Source organism: Phaethon aethereus, assembly GCF_964289735.1.
Source record: "Phaethon aethereus genome assembly, chromosome: 11".
Lineage (NCBI taxonomy): Eukaryota > Metazoa > Chordata > Aves > Phaethontiformes > Phaethontidae > Phaethon > Phaethon aethereus.
In genome coordinates, this window is record NC_138587.1 from 18,525,789 (window position 1) to 18,547,557 (window position 21,769).

The window sequence follows — 21,769 nt, forward strand, 5'->3', positions numbered from 1 at the left end:
CACAGTACTGCTGGAGTTTTTTTTCTACCTCTCCCTTTCCCCTTTGCCTGGTATGTGCAGGTATAGAGGCTCACAGTTTGAATCATTAGCTCTGTGATGCTTCCTAGGATTAGTACACTGCCACCTGAAAGCAATGCTTGGATAGAAGTTGTGTGGTGATATACTTGTTTCAGTTTGGTGGTTGTTTTTGGACTGTACATTGTTGTCCACATAAAGTATGAAAAATAAAATGTGCACTTATCCAGTGAAATATCTAAGTTTCAGAAATTTCTGTAACTGTGCATTTGTCTAAGGGAGAAAGTAAGTGTGAACTCGTATATGAACTCTGTGTTTAAAAACTGAGCAAGGTCTAAGTCAAAGGTGTAACTGCTACTTACTTTTAACAGGTTACGGTTAAAAGGGTGTCTTAAATTCAGTCTTTGATTGTACATGTTACATTTCTTGTTTCAGTATGTGCCAGTTTTACTTCAGGCTTATGGTCTCAAAGCCACATTCAAGACTTGCACATTTTAGAGGATGGGTTCTATCAGCTATGAGGGCTGCTGAGAAATGTGTATCGCTTTCTTACATGTCTCTGATCAGATCTTTTATTCTGTGATTTGTATTTACTTTTTTCCACTTAGGTTGAGCAATGGCCCCCTTCTTACGGATATCTTTCAACTCATTTGAGCTGGGACCTGTGCAGAATCAAGGGGAACAACTACAGCCTTTCTGTGCTATCAAGATGAAGGAAGCATTGACTACAGGTGAGGTGACAAACGGTGATGCTTTTCTGAATATGAATAAGTTTTTGAGAAATACTGCAATCCCTCTTAGTCTGTGAATGGTAATGAGTCCTGCTGTTCCTGTCATGCCAAGCACTTCAGCGTGAGCTTTTCTTTCAGAATGGGAGAAATACCAATGACTGTTGTCTCTATCCCTACGTTAGTACAAGACTTCTTTATTAGTGCTTTCTTGTACTGGGGCCAGAGTGCTCAGCACTTGGTAGGGTGAAGTCTAAGATCTCTAGTTTCTTACTTCACCACCAACACACAACTATTCACAAAATATGTGGTGAAGCAGCCAAAATGTCACTTTTGCATAGATTAAGGTGAGTTATGAATTTTGCATGACAAAGGTTTGCAAATGTTAAGTAAAGCATTGTTCTCTCCAGTTCCGCAAGTGATAGACTGCACTGGCAGAAGCTGTGCAGGGGAGAGAGTCATGTAGTCGAGTGCCATGAAGAGAGATCTGAACTGCAGCAGGTTTGAGAGAACCACTCTCAAGCATAGAGTAATAAATTATCTTTATTGACTTGGAGGATAGGTATTAATGAGAAGGGTAGTTTGTTGTTGTTGTAGTAACTGAGGCGTTTTGGCAGAAGTATTTGCCTGGAATAACTTGCACCCGACGTCCTGTCAGCACCTCCCTGTTCAGCGGGCCCTCAGCCTTCAAAGACAACTTCTTTACAAAAAACTGGACCAAAGGTTTATGATGTTTTGTGTCATTTAGCTAGAATACATCACTGTAGCCAAACAGGATGAGAGGGAATTGCTGTACTGGGTTAGACTGCAGCTGTCCCATCCTGCATTATGGCTCTAGGGCTTCACAAAACATCAAAGAATGCAGGAAAGGGTGAATCTTCTTCTTCCTCACAACATGACTGGGCTTTCCCCTTACTGCTGAGGTAAAGCTGCATCTAGACGTCAAACACAAGGTGCAGTGCCCCTTCCAGAAAATGTTGTCATCAAGCAAGTGTGTTAAGCTCCAAAGAAGCAGTTCCCTAGTCTGTTGGGAGAACCTCTGAAGAAATGGTGTTGAAAGTGTTGCAGCTGCCGAATTTGTGGTCTAAATAAATCCACGTTTTTTTTCCCCAGCTGTCTCCTTTTGAAAACTAGAATTGTCCCAATGTTTCTCCTCTTTGCTTGCAAGTGTCTTTGAGGTACTAAAAAATGGGGGAGGAGAGTGCAGTGACTGATTGGGGTAATCAGGAAGAGAAGCTGATACTCCCATTTTCAGCTTGACAAGATCTGGAAAAACTTTTGTTGAATTTGCATGCTGGAACATGATCAAGGAAAAGCTTATGATATAGGAAGACGAAAATCATTTGCCTAATTAGGCATCAAGCCAATTTGCAAACATGTAAAATGTTTTGAAGCCAGTAGTGTTAGCAGAGAAATAAAGGAGGCCTGAACACAGGAAGGGTAAGAACAGTGTTCTTCTTAAAGGCTGTTCTTTGCTGACACCTAAGTGTTCATTTGCAGGCAGGCAGTGTGATCTATGACAAATCTTGATTAGTGTGATTTTAATTACAAAAGCACCATGGCCAGGCTGGAAGGTGTTGCCAGTAATGCAGATGACTTCTTTCAGTTTTATGGAGGGTAAAAATGTATATAGTAAGTGATCAAAGCAGATATTAATTGGCAGATGGGAATAGGGAGAGTCCTATGAACGTACTGAAATAGTTCTCTCCCCCTCTAAGAATCCTACAAAGAGTGTTATCAACTTTCTGTAGACTGCTGCTGCTTCTGCAAGCCCTGAATTTATTGTCAAAGGTTCTGCAAATAGGTGCAATTTCTCATATTCCCAAGGATGCCTCCTGAAGGGTGCCTTTTTTGTTGAAGAAGGGGTCTGGCTTTAGCAATCCAAAAAATAGGCTAGTGTAAAAGCCTTGCTGTACAGCCACCCTGCTTTTAATTCCCCCCTCGCCTTTATCATCTGTCCTAATAATCTCTAAATTGTGTTTTGTTTGAGCTTTCCCTATGTATTTTCACCATAATATTTCCAAATTCTTCCACAGTTAAGAATACCAAGTACAAGGCTCTGGAAGTAGTTTTGCACTGCTAAGAATTTGAGGTTTTCTTTCCACAGACTTCCCCAAATTCAAGATAAAAACTTTGATTGAATAGAGGAGAAATGCTGAAATTTGCATTGAAATGGAGTAGGTCCTCAGGTAGCTGTTTCTGGGCATTTCAGTATGCCCTTGGCAAGCGGGCTTAGGTCTGCTTGTCGAAGTTGTAATTTGAAATGTTGTTGTTGGCAGGCATTCCCTAATAAAGAAGTACAAGGACGCTATTTGCTACTCTCGTTTGGATAGCTCAGCACAATTGAGTGGAGCGCATCGAGCGAGTTATTAATGAATGAACACTAACTTTGCCTTGAGTTTGCAGGAAGATTTTTAATAAGTATCTAATTCTTCCTTCATTGAAGTGAATTTAAATTCAATTGCTAATTTAAAGAGACAGACCACACTGCAGCTTCTTGGGGAAGGGTCCAGCTCTGTAATCTGCTTTGCTATTGCCTTGATATCATAAGAACAGACTTACACACTTGGGGAAAAATTGATTGTTCAGAGCTGGAGAGGCCCTTAGAAATGACTTTCATTGCAGCAAATGATCGTGATAAATAGCAGAAATTGTGCAGAATGTACAAAATTATATTCAGTTACCTGAGCACAAATGGGGAATAATTGGCTAGGCAGCAAATCACAGAGAAAAACTGGAGACACGGCATTATCTGCCAGAGTCACAGTGAAGAGCTGGATGTGGTTGCTTAGGAGGCAATGTCATTTTGGATGTGTTGATGGGACTACCCAGACCTAGAAATATGCTAGAACTTGTTATAGGTCGTGTAACCACCAGCTGTTTTCTGTGCCTGAGGTAAGGACAGGAAGAAATTAGCTTAACTGGTAGCAAGAGAGACCGAAGCTGTGTATTAGGAAAAAAATCCATCAATAAGAATAGCGAAGCACTGTAAAACTCCTAAGGAAGGAGTCTGCAGAGACGCTTTCATGGGAGGGTGGGTAAATGTTACGAAAAAATTAAGATTATTTTTGAGGTCCTTTCAGCTTTTTCCTCATTTTTTAACTACACGAGGTCTGCATGTGCTAGAGAGGACAGATAAGGCCTTGTAATATCCTTTAAAAAGAAGCAATTGTGGCAGAGGGAGAGTACAATGCCAAGGAGTGTGACTTATGAATAGAAGTGAACTGTTGTGATAACTTGGAATTAGATTCATGAAATCTGGAGCTTTTCATCTCTCAGCCACTGGTTTCAATTTAAACTAGGTCAGCGTAAGACGTATCTTAATTTATCCTACAGCAGCAAGTATTCACTATGATCAGACGGAACGTCATGGAGATTGATACCAGAAAGCAGCCATGCAAATAGTCCCTGTCAAGTTGTGACTGACTAAACCAGCTTCTGAATTCCAGAATGCGATTTGTCCCTCCTGGTCTCTCTGGCTGCATGTTAACACCTTCACTGCCTTTGCATGCCCTGTTTGTTAGGGTGAGCCTTGCCTTCCAAGTCATGAATGTTTGAACTGAATATTTAAACTTTGTCCCAATCACAGTACAATAAGTAGTAAGTCTGCTTTTGCTTTCACTAAAAGGATTCTCTCTTTTTCTTTTATTGGGCTTAAGTACTAGATCTACATTATTTCACTTTACAGTTTCTGTCCTTTTTTTGTGGCTTTCAGAGAGAGGAAAGACTCTAGTTCAGAAGAAACCTACCATGTATCCAGAATGGAAATCAACTTTTGATGCCCACATTTACGAAGGACGGGTGATTCAGATTGTTCTCATGAAAGCAGCAGAAGAGCCATTATCTGAAGTGACTGTAGGTGTGTCGGTCCTGGCGGAGCGGTGCAAGAAAGGCAATGGCAAAGCAGAATTCTGGGTAAGGAAGACTAATTCCTTAAACTTGCTGACCTGGCTGTGTTTCTTTCAAGCTGAACAGATGCCTTATGCCTTTTAAACTATGAGTGTTTGATCCCTTTAGCATGTGTGTCAGCATTTGAAAGATGATTATTTTAGCAGCATTTTTGAAGCAGATAATGTACAATCAAAGTCCAAGGAATTGACAATAAAATCCATGGCATTAGTGTTTGAAATAAAGGCATATATCACATTGAGTGCCTATTTTATAAAGCCTAGCAGTTTTTATAGCAAATAGCATACATTTAAATTGGATCTGATCATTGTAATTCATCCAGAGAATAAGAAAGGTGAAGCTTATTCCAAGGCATTTCCACTTAGGATTTCTAATTTCATTTATTTACTTGTATAATAAATTTTAGTTGGCTTGATGCTGCTATAATGGGGATCCTTTTAATCCCCATTTTTGTTATCCTGGTTTTTTTTCTTGCCCCTGTGTCCCAAAAAATTATTTGTATGTGAAGTCAAGGGGTATGACATCTTGCGGAGTGTCATTTGTTCCTATATCATACAGACTACAATTCTGATATCAATCTCAGAAATGTGACAGGGGAGGTAAAGTTAGGGTTTAATGTAGTTTTAATTTAGAAATTTACGTTTAGTCTAAATGCCAGTAGTGATGATTAGTTATCGGTCTACATAAACCCAAACAACTTTTAAATAGTTGTATGTGAATGAATTTCAGTTAGCACTGTAAATCTCAAATAAACAAAAAATATAAAATACTTTTTATTTTGTACTTCTAGGGAGAGGGCAAAGTGACAGAGACAGGGAGGACGAAAACCTTGAGCCCAGTTTTCTGAAATGCCGAACATGTTACTTCATTCATTTACTTGATGTGTTGCAAAGAATTTTTAATGAATTAAGAGTTTAATGAAGTCAGCTTTATAAAATCCTATTCTCTAGCTTCTTTTTTAACTTTCAGACCCAACTGAAGTTGCTGAGGTGGTGGTCCAACAAAAAGGATTGTGAGAATGTGATGAGGCATTATTGTCCCAGAGAACCGTATAAAATCTTGAAGCAACTCTAATTACTGTCCTGAATATTCAACATTTCTCCAAATGCAAAAATAAAATTCAGAGAGGAATATCAGGATATCCTATAATTTGGGTGAGAGCTGTCTAGCTAGGTGGATAGGTACTAAAAAAAGTCTTGCCCATTATCCAGCTGCACATAAAGCTGTACTCCAGACAGCTTGCCCAGAAACTACATGTATTTGCTAATACAGGAACTGCTGGTCTATTTGGAATACAGTTAATGCTACGGAAATATTTGCTAAATGCGAGCAGGTCTCCTTAAAATCTCACACATAGTCTTGTATTCAAAACTTTCCAGACTGGAGTGTTGCTGCATTTGCTCAGAACATGAACCTTACAGGCGGAGACCTTTTCATTGGGTGGGCTAAAGCAGGATGACGAGCTAGTAACAGATAGTTCCTGGTTATGTCCAATTTGATGAGCATCTCATTTCTCTCACAGTTGGCAATGCTGGTCCTTCCTTGGTAAGGGATGGATACATGAACTCTCCTCTGGATGTATGAGTGCTTTTCCTGAATGCTGAATGTGAAGAGGAAGGAGTATCCAGTTGTTGCTTAGCTTAGAATGGGAATACTTTTTTAAAAAAAAAAAAAAACACCATCCTTCTATTCTCTCTCAAGTCCATTTATGCTGTAAACGGCAAGGTTTTGCTCTGAGTATGTGCAAATCTAACTATCTTACCAAGCAAATCTCAGAAAAAAAGCTTTCTTAAAGCGGTACTTGATGTTGAAGGTTATTGCAGATTTTGCTAGCTCAGTGGGATCTCACAGGTTTGTATTCACCTGTTACATTCTGAAATTATACACCTTTTTTTCCACACCTTAATTTGAATTCTGAGGTGAGCAGTTACTCAGAAGAGTGGTTAAAACTAGTAGTGATCATTTTTAGCCAATTTAATGGTCTGAAATCCTCTGCTTACTATCTGTGGAACAGGTGCCACATAGATGTCATCTGTGTTCCCCTGTACAACCTCAGTCATGACTGGGACAGACCATCATGCCCAGCAGAGAGACGTTAGTTTGCTATCATAGCCTAGAAAGTTATTTTTGTGTACAGAGAGACAGCCCGTCAGCAGTAGCTGTAGCTGGCATCTTTGCCTTCTGTAAGCTTTGTTGGGGAAATGTTTTGAGTTTCAGACATTGCCTTAAAGATGAAAACTTAGTCATTATTCCAGTAGGATAATGGGATTTGTGGGGATATGTTCATGGGTATCTAATGTAAATTTTTTTTTTCCTCCCTCTCCCAAGTTGTATTTACAGTTAACCCAGAGATACTTTGCTCTGTGGTGAAGTGAAGACTGAATTAGACTCTTTCATGCTTAATAGCTTCCTACATTTTATGAAGGCAGCAGTTCGAGAATTAGCAGCTACTTTCTGAGCACAGGAACTGACCTCAGCTGTTGGCGTGAAAGGCATTTGGGTTTGCTGTTCTGTGAATTCGCCACAGAAAGCATGTGTAATGGTTTGAGAGGAAAAGTAAAATAAATTTTTATGATACCGCTGTTTTCCTGATTACAAGCAATAGTATTTGGTATCTCTATGGTTTGTGGTCTCAATAAACATATAAAGGGTTGTACAGACTTTTTCTTTTAAAACTGGGTTCCTGTGCAAATTGAGTTTACTAAGAGTAAAAACAGAAGCCAACATACTACTTTGCAGAAACGGGAAAGGAACATGCAAAACCAATGTGAACTTTGACTACGCTGAACCTTTGGGTAGACATCAAAGCAATGCAGCACACTAGTAAAAGCAATAGAATAAAAGCCCCTGGTTCAGCTGCAGCAGTGAGATATGGAGGAGGGTTGTAATCCAATGGTTATTGTATATTACACTTTGATTCCCTAGAAAGAGCTGTTTAAATTCCTGAGAGTTTCGGTCAACCACATACTTCACTGTTGGTATCTATTTCTTTCCATAGCTTGACCTACAACCTCAGGGGAAGGTGCTGATGGCTGTGCAGTATTTTTTGGAAGATGCAGGTAATGTCAACTGTTTACTTTCAGTCAGTTATATAAAAATAAAACCTTTCACATTTCTTTTGTAGAACACAGGATGTAGCTCACAAAAAAAAAAAAAAGTCACTTGGTGTACCGAGTAGAATTTTCTGATTTTATTAATTTTCTTTTTAGGAGTTTTATTGTTATGTGGAGTCATAGCTGCATTTGTTCATTTTTAAATGCCTTTGTGCCCTGTATTGCTGTTGCGTTTAGCCACTTTTGGGTCTTTAATATGTCTGTGCTCATGTTTTGATGCAATAGAAAAGATATTATCAGTTCCTTTTTAGGTGCGAAGAAGTTAAATCTCTTGTTCTAGCTTATGCGGGAAACTTTTTTTGTGGATTGGGAAACTGGGTCTGAGTTTCCTGGGATTCAGATGTCATATTCACTAAGCATGGAAAATTGATTGTAGCAATGAGTGAGTGCTTAAGTGTTAAAATGCAAATCTAGTCAATGTTCTGCCATATCAGTTTAGAAGTGAACAGCCTGTATATGTCAGAAATCTAGACACACTATTTGGAGAAGAAACTAGGAGGTACCAGAAAATAGTTAATTACCAGAGGGGAAACTTTAAGTACAGTAATAAAGCCAAATATTTTGGCAGAGATGTGTGTATCTCTGGAATTCTTTCCTAAAGGAAATGATGTAAACCTCACAACTTGCTTAGCCAGTGGTTAAAACTTTCCCGTACTAGAAGTCACGGAACCCTTATTTCTTGGGAATTGAACTGGTCTGCCATATTAACCTATCGGTCTTACATGGTGTAATACTATGTGTTTGTAACTAATGAGTGGAAAGAGTAAACAGTAAGTTTTAAAGCATTGGTGGGTTTTTTTTCCTCCCGAATATACACAGGGAACATAGTTCTGCTCTCATAGAACAAGTTGATTGTGAAGGTACCATTTTTGTACCATATGTGCAATCTGTATAGCAGTTACTAGAAAAGCAACTAAAGATAAAATGTGATATGCAGTAGGTGACATTCCAGAGTTGATATTTCATATTTGCGATGGAAAAGAACAGCCTTTATGTTCGTTATGTTGGTCTCCTTTATGAAAAGTTAACTGTTCAAAGCAAAATTTCGAAGAACTGTGTGACTCTGAAGAGCCTGTAAGTGAAAGCATTTCTCTGAAGATCAAAAGCTCTCTGTTTATGCACCAGTAATATTCTGGTTTGCATTCAAACTGTTGTGAGCCGTTATACTAGAAAACCTGTGTCTTTGTCTTAGTCATGGCTTTCCTGTGCAAGGCAGTTTCATGGGGCAGCGGTATTAGGAGACTCGATCTATTTAATGAGACATACAGAAATCCATTTGTCCAGGAAACATAAAAGTTTCTCAACGAAAACTGTACAAAACCAACTTAATTGTTCTCAGTTGCTTAGTTGGTGAGGCTGAAGCGTATTTCCTCCTCTCCACACTGACAGAGGAGGAACAGTAGAGATGGTGTAAGTGAAAACCTTCCATAATTTGCTATTAGCTGTTAGGAGGCAGGCAATACACTTGTGTGCTCTAAGTGCTAAAATAACTGTTCTTTGTTACTGATCAGAATAATTTAAAAATAGATACAGTGTTCTTGCAATTCTTTTCATTGCCTTTATGAGGGATTGCAGATGGTAGTGGATGAAGCCTAAATACGAAACAGATCATTAAGTCATGTAATTATGATTTAATTGGCAAGTTAAGATTCATTTGTTAATGCTCATGTTAGACCTTCTACATTGCAACAACTTCCTATTTACCTTCTGCTTTATAGAAAACTACTTACCGATACCTTTTTGGTAACCAAACCACAGAGGCAGTGGAAACTCCCTTTCAAGACATTTATATATTTATGTTTTGTGAAGGAAAGTTACTCAATCTGGTATTTGCAGTGCTCATTCACATCAAACATCAATACACTTTAACATACTAATCCCCCTCAAAATGACAGACCTCCCTCACGTCGCTAATTGTATGTTGCTAAATAGGCAAATATTGAATGATTTTTGGCTCATCATTGCACTGCTATAAATGTTTTCTCTAGTTAAGTTGGCAGTTACCAGTGTTAGAGCAGCGAAGTTCGTTAGTGCATTACAAGGATGTTTGTATTAACTCCCATTCTTCACATTGCTAAAGCCCTTAGTTAATAGTTGAAAGCTCAGAGACAGCTCACGTTCCTTCCACATACTGTTTTGTTTTCGCTCTGACACGCCTTTCCATACACAAGTGTACGGTAGCTCTGTTGCTAAAATACTAAAAAAGGCTTGTTCTGAAACTGGCATTTCAGTTCTTCCCTGGTTTATTTGAAGGTATTGCAACCATTAGTATGTTTGAGTTACAGGCGCTACCTTTTGTTTGAAAATCTCCAAGCACTTTGCAAAAGTGACTAATTCTTTCTTTGGCCTGTTTTGCAAACTAAAGCTGTTTTGGTTTTCAATCCTTCCTTCTAAGTAGCAAACATCCTGCCATCTTGAGCAAACTGCTCTTCGCTGTTTCAGTGGTAGGCAGCAGTATTGAGAAGCAAGCATGTGATTACTCCATTATCAGATTTATTATTAGACAAAAATGTTCATGGAATAAACAAGTATTAAAATTTTCTCTGTGGTAGGCTACACTGAGACATTTCAGTTGTGTATTCTTTATGCAGATTGGGGCCTGAGCAGTTAATTTAGAGCTACATAAGAAAAGTCTTCCCAGTTTTAGAGGTTTGGGTTTTTTTCCTAGACCCTGTAAAATGGGGGTTGCAGAGCCATGGCTTAGAGCTGTCAAAGAACTTTTTTTGCCTTCTGTCCTGTGATTTGAAAATAAGTTTGTGCTGGAAATTAGAAGTTTTTCTTCTAATGTGTGAAACATGAGAACAGGGTGTTGACCCCCATTTTCATTTCAGAACATTGTTTTCTTTCTGCCCCTCCTTCTCCTGTTGTAGTATTGAAACTAGGTTATAATTCTGTAAAGCGGCTTTAGTTTTAGTAGGTGGGAGTTGCAATATGTTTAATGCTTTGCTTGATCTTTGTTTATTCAAATGTAGTTAATGACCTTACCGAGTAAGAAAACCCAGGAGGTGGCTTGCTGTACTGCTGAGTGTCTTGTGCGGTGTTAGCAGCTTTGGAGGCTTTGGAAGTATGTTTGTGTCTTGTTTTTGAATTCTGAATTGCTGTTTTGCTGGCTTCAGCTTCCTGGAGAAAGGGTTAGTGAATTCTTTCCTTAAAATGCTGTTAGACGTATCAGAAGGTGAATAATTTGCATGTGGGTTTCTGATATCTCGGGTATCTTGATTTCTGGGCAGAGCGCTGCATATATTTTGAGTATGTTTTTCTCTGTGTGTGTTGAGATGAGTGGGGAAGCATGAGATTTTAGAATTTTTCCGAGGCATCTGTGAAAAATCATAGGGTCAATAACAGATTTGCTATCACCGTCTTCATATTGTATGGGTAAATTAAGATTTGAAGCAAGATTCTCTATGGATGAGATGTGTTGGGGAAGGATTGTCACATTATTCATAAATAATAATGAGGGCTGAAAAACCAGAACTGGGCCTTATAATTGGAAATGGGGAAGTTGGTATGATTTAATCATTAAGCTGAAAAAATACTATTTCTGGAAATTTGGCAGATGTGGTAGCTATTCAGTGGCACCTAGCATCTGCTTTAATCTGCATCTAGAATCTGATTGCATGAATTTAATAAAAACATTTTCCAGCTTAATTTTCTTTAGGAAAATCAAACATTTGCAGATGAAGTAATTTCATAAACACAGTGTTGGCAGTGTATGTGGTTGGTAACGTAGCTAACGTGTTGTGTAGAGCAGAGAACATTTGATACTTTTATATGTTCACAAGGCATTTTACTTAGATGCCGTGTTTTTAAAGGTTGGCTTGACTGTGCCTTTGTAATTTAAAAAAGAAAAGAGAGAAAACCCGTTTTCCGGTTTATTCCCTGTGTTACCACAAGGAATGAGGTATCGGGTATCTGCGCAGAACTGTTAACCGAAACACTTAGTGAAGTTTTTAAAAACGTGCTCTGTACAGCCGGGCACAGAGTGTGTTAGCACAGCAGCTCTGCAGATGGTCTGAGCGCTACAAAGGCTCTAGTGTGGGCATGGGATTTTTTTTCTCCTGGATTGAAAGGCAGGGCTTGTTAAAACTCCGGTGTTTTGTTGGAGCGCTTTTCTAAAAGACCATTGACTTCACTAATGCCTATGAAAGACTAGTTCAGTAGAGACATGCCAAAAGTAGCTGTGGAGTAGTCCACCTCGCTGCTCGGCTAAGTGTCAGTCAGAAGAGTAGTAGGCGCTGGCTCGGTGGCCGAGGCAGGACTTCATTCATCTATTGAGAGCAGCAGGCAAGAAGTCCGTGTCCAGTCTCTGCGCAGAACAGAGCATAACGTACCTCTAGTTTTTCTCGCAGCAGCGATGAGTACGCTACCACATGTAGTATACATACTTTTTCATAAAGGTGCTGCTGTAGGTTTGTAACACCGATTTTGGCCGCTCAGGTTAAAGCTTGTAGTAAAACTGCTTGGGGCCGAGATGGGTAATTCGAGATCGTGTGCGAGCTCTGAGAGCAAGTAGATTTGGCTTTTACAGTAGCAAATTATTGGCATTGCTACTTCAGTGTCAGCGGTGTAATATCCACAAGTACTGAGAATGGAGGAGATGGTTTAAAAAAAAGAGAGAGAAATACATATCAATATTAGCACTCTCCCTGTAAACGAAACACTGTGATCATCACAAAAGCTGAAATTATTTAATATGGCAAGTTCATGTCACAGAAATGTAGACTTTGGGGAAACTTGTATTTCTGTACATGGTTTGTTGGGGGGTTTTTTGTACTGATGATCCGAAAACCAATCCTCTCCAGGACCGGGTTAAAGAACAGTTTTCCTCTGAGACAGTTCATACCAGGAAAGTCTCCTAGCTTTCCTTTTTAATGATTGCTCTGTGAGATTAATATTTTTCTTGACCCGAAGGCACGCTTAACTTTCAAACAAAGCCAAGTGCAAGGCAGGAGAACAGCAGAAGGGGACGCTGAACAGAAATGTTAGTGGGTTTTGTAATTTGTTATGAAGTTTCAGGCAGATCTCAACTTGAGCAGCCAGTTAGCTCAGCAAACGTTCTGCCTGTCCCGGTTTGAGGTGAAGTCCCTGTTCGCGGTTCCTGACAGTAGCGCTGTTACCGTTCCTCGGTTCACGAACAGAACTGCAAAATGAGCAAGTTAAAATGAAAACTGAACTCAGGGATGGTAAATATTTTTCCTGTTCTTTCTTTAAAAAAAAAAAATCTAGTAGGGTTATTCTGGATGTTTTCTTTTTCCTTGAACTTTTGAGGTTCCATTGAGACAATTTGACATCTCACCTTGAGGTTTATTACGGTTCAGCAGAGTCCTAGCAATATTGTTTTAGCAAATGTTTTCCAGACTATGGGTTGCATGTTATGTTTAGTGGCTGTAAGGACTGTGAAATATTCAGAAGCACTAGCGCTGCAATTAAATAGTGTATACAGTGGCATGTTTACCGTACTGTCAATTCTCAGGCGTGCTTAATGGTTTCTTAATGAATATATGGCACAGAGGAGTTCTGGGTGCTTTTGTCAGATCCGCTGCAAGATTTCAGAAAGGACCTTGACATACGTGAAGAATGTGTCAGTGATAAGTACTAACCACAGCTCTCGATAGAGGAAATAGATGATGTTTAATGGTGTGTGCTGGGTCCAAAATGATTAATTTCAGGTCCAGGCTGCATAGGTCACCTGGATTCTAGTTGCTGATTCAGCTGTTTTGTCTGTGACGCTTTCTGACCGTGTGCTGGCCCAGGACAAGCGTTCCAGCTGTGGAAATCCTGGCTTGCTTGGAGGGGGAAGCAAGGCCTTTCCCTTTGTGTTTCTCCCCCTCCCTTTCCACCCTGCATCCATACAAATGGGAAAATTTTTTCCTTGCAATTGTTAATTCTCTCCACATCTTTGAAACTAAGACTCGGTTTCCCAGTTAAGTCCATGTTTGGCTGAACCTCTTAAAACTTTGCTGGAGCAATACAGATTAAAGCTAATTTACGCATTAAAGATACCTTGTTAAACAGGCGCACAGTAAATTGAAAGGCAGTATGCTATCACTTCAGAGCCAGCTCAGCTTCAGGTGCCCTTGACTTACAGCTGCTGTCCAAACCTCTCCGTTTCTTCTGAAGCATACAAAAATATTTTCAGCTATACTTTCATATATTGTTTGGTTTTGGCAAAGGTATTTAATAAGGCAGCTGGCTATGAAGACTATGTGTTCTCACACGCAGATTTTGAAGTTTTGCTGTGCTCGAGGATTCTTCACAGTTAAAGTATGTTTAAGGGAGGTGTCTTTTTTTTTCTCTTTGTATGAACTGATTGGTTTATTAATTACCCTCTCAAAAATAATAGATGCCAGTTTCACCTATTTCTATGAAGTTTAATATCAGTGTTCCAGACAGGGAGGAAACACGCCAGTTTCCCATATTCTGATCAAGTTTTGTCGGAGACGTTTGCACGCAGTATCAGCAATACTAAATTGCTGCAAGTGTTTCGGCGTGAGGAGAAGCCGTATCCTGTTCACCTGGTGAATCCTAAACACTTGGTTTGTTTGTGTTACAGACTTTAGGGAGGCCTTTGTCTCTTAACCTGCTCCATCGCAGGTTATCTCCTCGGAATACACGCTACAAAGCAACATGACTCCCTCTGCTTTGTTGCTGTTACTGATTAAATCACCCTGATGAAGACACCCTTTTCATGCAGCAAACGATATGAAGTATTACTGACTCTCAACAAAGTTGTTTTCCTTGCGCGAGCGTTTCAGTGTGTGCTTTCCGTGAAGCGTTTGAGGAACGGTGGGTGAGGTCTGTGTATTTGCTCAGCAGGATTAAACAAAGAGATAGTACTATTTGCAGACTTGGACAAGCCGAGGTGCAGCAGCTGATGGGAGTTTTTGCTGGGTGAACTGGGTAGGCTGTTTGAACAGCAGAAATTAATCCTGTTCCTGGAGGGGAGGAGGTGCGTGGTGTGAGCCCTGTTCAGGGGGAGGCAGGATGGGTTTTTCTCTGAACCAGATGGCCAGTTTCTCAGAAAAGTGCATTAATACCTAGTGGCAAAACCCGGGGACCTTTTTTGATCTTTCTTTTCACTAATATGCTTAATCTTTCCTTAATCTCTGAACGGATGTTGTCCTTTCTTTCCTGAGACAGTACATGCTGCTGCAGTCTGACTGCTGTTGGCTGTGACTGATGAATTAGTTCAGGGCACTTGAAATGGTATCATATGATAGATTGTATTCCAGGTCCAGCAGTCTGTTGGAATAGGAGTAGTGGCAGGCATCTAATAAAATGACAAAAACCAAGCGCAGCTAGCAACAAGAAAAGCAGAGCTCCTGGGTAACTTTGTAGTAAGCTCAGGCATTGCAGTTAGAGGGACTTTGCAAAGGAGACAGATCTGTTTCTATCGGTATAAAAAGCAAAGCTCCCACTGATATTGATAGAAGGCAGCAATGCAATGGAGCAAATAAAACCAATTGTATTGACAACAAGAAAAATGCTCTTCTGGCTCTTCCTTACTCCGTTGTTGTGGAAACTCTGACCCTGCAAACGGCAATCTCCCGTTACCCTAAACTTCGCAGCGCTTTCAACATGTGAACCTTTCCAGACTGGGACGCACAAGGTGCTGGCCAGGGCTGATGCAGTTAGCAGTTGATCAGCTCCTCATTCCCGATTAAAGCCTTTATCTTTTCGTGCTGGATGGGATTGTCTCTCAACAGCTCCTCTCTATCGACAAGAAATGTGTCCTAGGGTTAAATTACCAGTTGCCTCTCTTGGTATACCTTGGTGGGGTTACCTCTGTTACAAACTCCTATTATTTTCAAAATGTTTCAGTAAGACTATATAGTCTGCGTTGTGGCTGAAAGATTGAGACACAAAATACTCATTTTTGTCGGAGAAACTTGGAAGCTTCCTTGAAAAGGAGTGGGAATAACTATAATCTGTAATGAAGGACCTGTATGAGTCACTTGGACTCAGAGCCTGAGAATTTTTTTTGTTGATTTCTTTCTTGACTAATACTACATGTAATTTCTATGAAATATAGTATTAGATGCTACAGTATACACTATAGTATTATATAGTACTATATACTGTGACCCCATGGGGGTTCCAGGTGCTGCCCTTCAGCAGGAGGAGAGAGGAATGAGACTGAGACACGTTGACAGATATAGCATCAGCATTACAAGATGGCGTAATGGAAATGTCTAACCGAAAATTTCGTTTGTCCTCCCTGCTTAATGATCCTGCAGGCGGGAAGAAACCCATTTTACAGTAGTATGATGTGGTGGTGACTCAGGAGGTCCTGCAGCACTTCACCTGCACTTCTGCCATAGTCCTGGTTCAGGAGGGCACACAGAACAGCAGCGTGAAAAGGCTTTTGCTGAAGGAAAAGACCCTCCTGCTTCCAATAAAACGTTTATTTCTATTGCACATAAATAACGTATAGGAGCTTGTATTTTTTCAAGAAACAACTGTGGTTGTCATTTCTCTAGCAAGACTGTACTCCATTTCTGCTTCTTCCTCTCAGCTCGCTTGCTGAAGGCTGCTTCTGAACAAGCAGGAGAGGAAAGTGCTTGCAAACAAGAACATGGAGACACCTTAGGAAGCAGTGGGTGCATGTGTTCCGCCCTTGTTGGACTGAAAGTCTGCAGAATGCAGGTGTAAAATAAATAGAAACACAAGTCTGAAACGGAAGAATAAACTGAACTTTTTGGAGAAGCAAATATTAATCTTTGTGATACCTGAAAGTATTAAAAGTGTGTCATCTTGTCTCCCCCTTAGACTGCAAACAGTCAATGAGGGAAGAGGAGAGGACAGTAACTATGAACAGGAGAGGGGCTATCAAGCAAGCCAAAATCCACTACATCAAGAATCATGAATTTATTGCTACCTTCTTTGGACAACCTACGTTTTGCTCTGTCTGCAAAGACTTTGTATGGTAAGAAGGCAACACTAAGCTTCCCCCATCCCCAAGGGCCAAATAACTGCCAAATTCGCTTCAGGTGTATTGAGACAAAAACATGACGTGTAAATTCATATGTATTGGGAAATTGAAATTATATCTCCACTAAGAGCATTGTTATACCCAAGAACTATAGTTGTGTCTTTCACAATAAAAAATAGAACTTGAACATTTTTGCCACTGAAACAATTGGCAAAAATTCCATCAGCATCGAGTGAGATCTGGCCGGTAATCAACAGCAGCTCTTTAACAAAAGAATGAGATGGGTGGATCTGAGAAAATAATGCTCAGACTTTTGAGATGTGAAGTGGATGATAGCAAAGACCCATAGAGAGCAAGAAGCTGGATCCCTTTCATAATTAAGGCTGGTTTTGTAGCAGGTCGTATCAGGAGGGTTTCCCATGTGATTGAAACCTGGTCTTTTCTGGATTTCCCTCCTAATTTGCTGGTCTATGAAAACACACTACCTTATCTTCTAAACCTTGCTTTCCTAAGAAAGTGGATTCTGAATAGCACAATTTAGACCAGTTTATTAATGGGAACAAATACTCCCATCGACAAAGGATTGATTATTTGACATGGTAAAAATAAAAGAAACCTTCCTTTTATTCCAGCAAATGTAGGTTTTTGATTTCCATCTTTATCATTTGTTTTTCAGGGGACTCAACAAGCAGGGATACAAATGTAGGCGTAAGTTGATTTTTAGCTTTTTCTTGTACTGCTTTCCACATAAATCTGTAGATCTAATAGTTACTGTTGAAAAATATTCTGTAAATATGCATGGCACAGTGCATCATCACCGCAGGTAGTGGATGTTAAACATTAGTTTTGCACGATAACCTAAGGCCATATAATTATGATTCCTACCTGAGTTTTTAGTATCAAGATTTAGACCTAGCTATTCTTCTCGTAAGTGTGTAATGCTGTTGAAAACTTGCACTTGTTTATGTCGGGAGTTTTGTGAAACCTTTTCTAAAATTAATTACAACTATTGGGGGGGGTTTACAGCTGAATTGAAAAGCACTTTTGACTTAGCATAGATCTCTGTCCATTACTCCAAACAGTAGGGGAGATATCAAAGGGTAAAACTCAAAAGCATAATATTGTCCTTCTGTTATCAAATGCTGGCGTCATTGCCTAATGGAGGCAGATTTAGTTTAGAAATAGAGTTTATGATAAACGAAAAGGGGGGAATCAGCTTAAAGATCATCTTGATAGAAAGATTTTGGTGTATGTAGTATGATGGAAAAGAGTGTGCTGTTCACATTACGCTGTTAAATGTGAACATCTCATCCCATGTATTTATTATCTCAAGGAATCCTTTTTTTTTTTTTCTCCTTCTGCATGTCTTGAAGAATGCAATGCTGCTATTCATAAGAAATGTATTGATAAAATCATTGGGAGGTGTACTGGTACTGCAGCCAACAGCAGGGACACAATGGTAAGAGCTGGAACAAATATTTAGAGTGTAATTATGTAATTAAACAGTCCTGAACTAACAAAACCTTGTATAGAAACAGCCAAGTCCATTTGGGAGTTGCTTGGCTGTACAACCAAGTTACTGGCTTGTCTTGAAGATTGTATGTAACGTGTAGTGGATGAAACTTTCAAGCAAGAAAAGTAGTTAGAAGCCCTGCAAGGGGGTGGGTAGTATTTGAGGGGCAGATTCTTTTCCTGATAGATAAAGAGATGTTAAGACTGGGGTATTTAAGATAAAATTGTTGTAGCTTTGTAATATCCAAGCAGTTTTCTGTAAGTTTTCTGGTCCCGTTTTGGTTAGAGTGCCTCACACCTTTCCTTGTCCTCAGTTTCAGAAGGAACGTTTCAACATTGACATGCCTCATCGCTTCAAAGTTTACAACTACATGAGCCCTACCTTCTGTGACCACTGTGGCAGCCTGCTCTGGGGGCTGGTCAAACAGGGACTCAAATGTGAAGGTATGGAGGAAGAGAGGGCAGCTGGGACCTCTCCATGCTTTTCCAGTCTTCTACCCCCTACTAGAGTTCAGCTATTGCTATATACTGGACTTTTCTCTGTGTGTTACGTAGAATGGGATTCATCTCATCCACACATGGTTGAAAAAGTTTTTGTATTCAGAAAGAGAAAAATCGGCACTTGGCTTATGTGACAGCTCAGCCAAGCTGAGCTTCTAATGCAGACAGAAAACATGCTGTGGAGGTGTAATCTTGAGTACAATCAAAATTACACTTTTAGGCACTACCTTGAGTATTGAAAGTATTTACTGTAAATACCGCTTCTATAATTCTCTCCCAAAAAGCCAGAATGATCTTTACTGTAATAAATTTTGAGAGTAATGATGATTAGAGGATTTTTCCTTTTCAGCAATTTTTGTAGCCTTCATTGAGTTAAAGATTAAAATTGCAATTTTTTTAACAATGATAGATCCATGTCCATTCTGGTCTTATCACAAGGTTTCTGAACTGCACAGAGAAGCAGCCCTTTTTGTTGTAATGTTGGATAGTATTTTCCTGATGCTTGTATAACTGTCCTTACATTCCTTTCAGAATGTGGGATGAACGTGCATCATAAATGCCAGAAGAAGGTGGCAAACTTATGTGGAATAAACCAGAAGTTGCTAGCTGAAGCTTTAAATCAAGTTAGCCAGGTATGCTTTATTGCCATTTGCCAGGTAATTAGTTGTTTTCGGGGGTTTTTACTTCATCTTTTCTGTGTCACTTTTATGATACAGAACTGAGTTTGGAATGGAGGAAATGCAAACAGATTTCTCTCTTTAATTTGACCTGCAAAGAGACTAATGAAGGTGTCAATAACTTAAAGTTGAAATTGCGGGGCGGGGTAATCCCACCTAACAAAGAATTTTTAAAAAGCTGTGTGGTTCCCTGAAATCCAGCTTTTGTTCTTCTGTGGTGCCAACATTGTTCTCTCCCTTTCTGTTTAAACAGTGGTACCATAACACTGAAGTCTGTTTTTTCCATGTTTCAACTTTAGAATCATAGCATCATTAAGGTTGGAAAAGATGTCTAAGATCATCAAGTCCAAGAATTTAGAATTCCACTTGAATGCTAAAGTTAAATAAATAAGGAGACATATAGCAGACGTTTTCAATTTTTATTCATCTCATATATACATACAGGAAACTCCTGTGGAATTAACACTGGCCCCACAGTTCACATTGCTCATCTCCTGCTGCAGCATGGCTGTCTCTTGTGGTCAACTTCTAACTTGCAAATAAAGATTCAGACACCAACTCTGAAATAAAAGAGGAAAATATATCACAAAAGGCAACAGTATTTCCTTTGAGCTGAGTGTTCCTAAGCTTTCACCGGATATTTACTTTGAAAACAGTGAGGGCTGTCGTGCCAGCTCTTTCATGACACAGAAAAATTCGATCTTTTCATCGCTAGAATTCCCATCGCCTCTTTCAAATGAACATATGTCCAAGGGGACATTTTCCCACAATTTAAATTCTTCCCATTGTGGATTCAAACCATTACACCATCAATAGTTTTGCAACAAACAATACAACATGGACTGTTCAGGAATTTCAATGACTTACTTATTTTCTTGCAGTGAAGGAAGTAAAGCAATTGGCTGATCTGAACCTGTAAAGAATGTGGCTAAATAGTCTATGAACCAGACTTCTTGAGAAAAGATGTATGTACTAGGAGTTAATAATTGAAAAGTTTATACTGCCATCATGTTACATTTAACAGCTATAGTTACAAGTATTTCTAAAGTAATAGTGCAAATATAATTTCAAATGTTCCCCTGCTCCTCAGAAATCTACACGAAGGTCTGATTCTGGATCTGTAGAAAGTGTTGGTATTTATCAAGATTTTGATAAGAAACCTAGAGCTCCAGGAGGAGATACAACAGGTGAGAAAAGCTACAATCTCTGAATTTAGCCATTTACCTACCAGACCACACAAGCTAACAATTTTAGTAGTTATTCATTCTTGCCTTAAGTTAGACAATTTCTTTTAATAAGCACTGTCAAAAAAAAAAGTGCATGTATTTCTTTTTACCTTCTCCCAGCCGCGCAAGATGCTTACATAACTTTTGACAAATACCTGTCGTTTTTAGTCTGTGAGCAAACCCACCTTTCTGCAATACGCTTGCTTTACTCATTGCAGCGCGGTTCCCCATGATGGAACTGGAGGATGCCTCGCTAACCGGACACGCGCGTACGACACGCTTCCCTCTCTCCTGTAACTGAAGTGTCATGCATGTTGTTAATTATCTTGATTTGTTCACACACCGTTAGAAACCAATCACGAGCGCAATCTAGTTTAGGATGCAGGTAGCCAGAATACTACTTGAGATCGAATGGCTGAAATAGTTTAAGTGTAGTACCTGGAATCCTATCTCTGCAGGCTCAGAGTAAGATTTGGATTTGTTTTTTTTTAACTTTTGCTAAAGCAATAGTATTGTATCTAGCGTTGTGTAAGCCTTATTTTCGTAACTGCTAACCTATGATAATTTATGCAAAAATAAATGCAACAGTAGAAGTAACTCTTTACCAGATGGAAATCACCAGGCTCAGTAAGACATAATGGGTGGTTTTGGAGTGGTACAGGATTTTATGTATTAATCCATACATTGAAGAAATTCTGTTGAAATGCCCAGTAAGAAATTTATTTTGATGTTACTTACGTACTTCTGGTTTGCAAGAACAGAGGAAAAAAGTTTGCCAAGGTGGTTTACTTTAATACTAAGTCAGGCTGCAGCCACAGTGCCTTCTCCCTGGGTTACCACAGATGCTGGGCAGCTTGTGGGGCACACGTGGTGTCATCTCATGATTACCATCAGTGTCTTGTTAGTGACCCAGCAGATCTAGGCAGCAGAGGTTTTTTAAAAAAAAAAAAAAACAGGCAAGCACAGTCGACAATTTTAGGATATAATCAGGATTAACCTGTATGATCATGCTGCTTAGCCAGCATTGGGCCTTTGAGTTTTACAATGCCTAAATTTATTTTATTTTGCTCAAACCCAGCATCAGAAACACAGATTCAATTCAAATCCAACACTATCAAGTGTGCTTGTGTAATTTAAACTTTGTAATAAACTACAG

General features: G+C 39.4%; 1 protein-coding gene across 2 annotated transcripts in view; it reads left to right on the plus strand.

Moving 5' to 3' along the window:
• Window positions 1–631: 631 nt before the first annotated feature.
• PRKCD (protein kinase C delta) overlaps window positions 632–21,769 on the plus strand; it is a gene marked incomplete at both ends in the record, with an annotated part of 29,642 nt that continues 8,504 nt past the window's right edge. For both annotated transcript variants that reach the window (XM_082004829.1, XM_082004830.1), the window contains 9 exons: window positions 632–746; window positions 4,459–4,658; window positions 7,651–7,711; window positions 16,535–16,691; window positions 17,374–17,405; window positions 18,071–18,156; window positions 18,524–18,653; window positions 19,242–19,342; window positions 20,478–20,574. In XM_082004829.1, coding sequence (XP_081860955.1) covers window positions 632–746; window positions 4,459–4,658; window positions 7,651–7,711; window positions 16,535–16,691; window positions 17,374–17,405; window positions 18,071–18,156; window positions 18,524–18,653; window positions 19,242–19,342; window positions 20,478–20,574 — 979 coding nt within the window. The remainder of the gene's footprint in view (window positions 747–4,458; window positions 4,659–7,650; window positions 7,712–16,534; window positions 16,692–17,373; window positions 17,406–18,070; window positions 18,157–18,523; window positions 18,654–19,241; window positions 19,343–20,477; window positions 20,575–21,769) is intronic.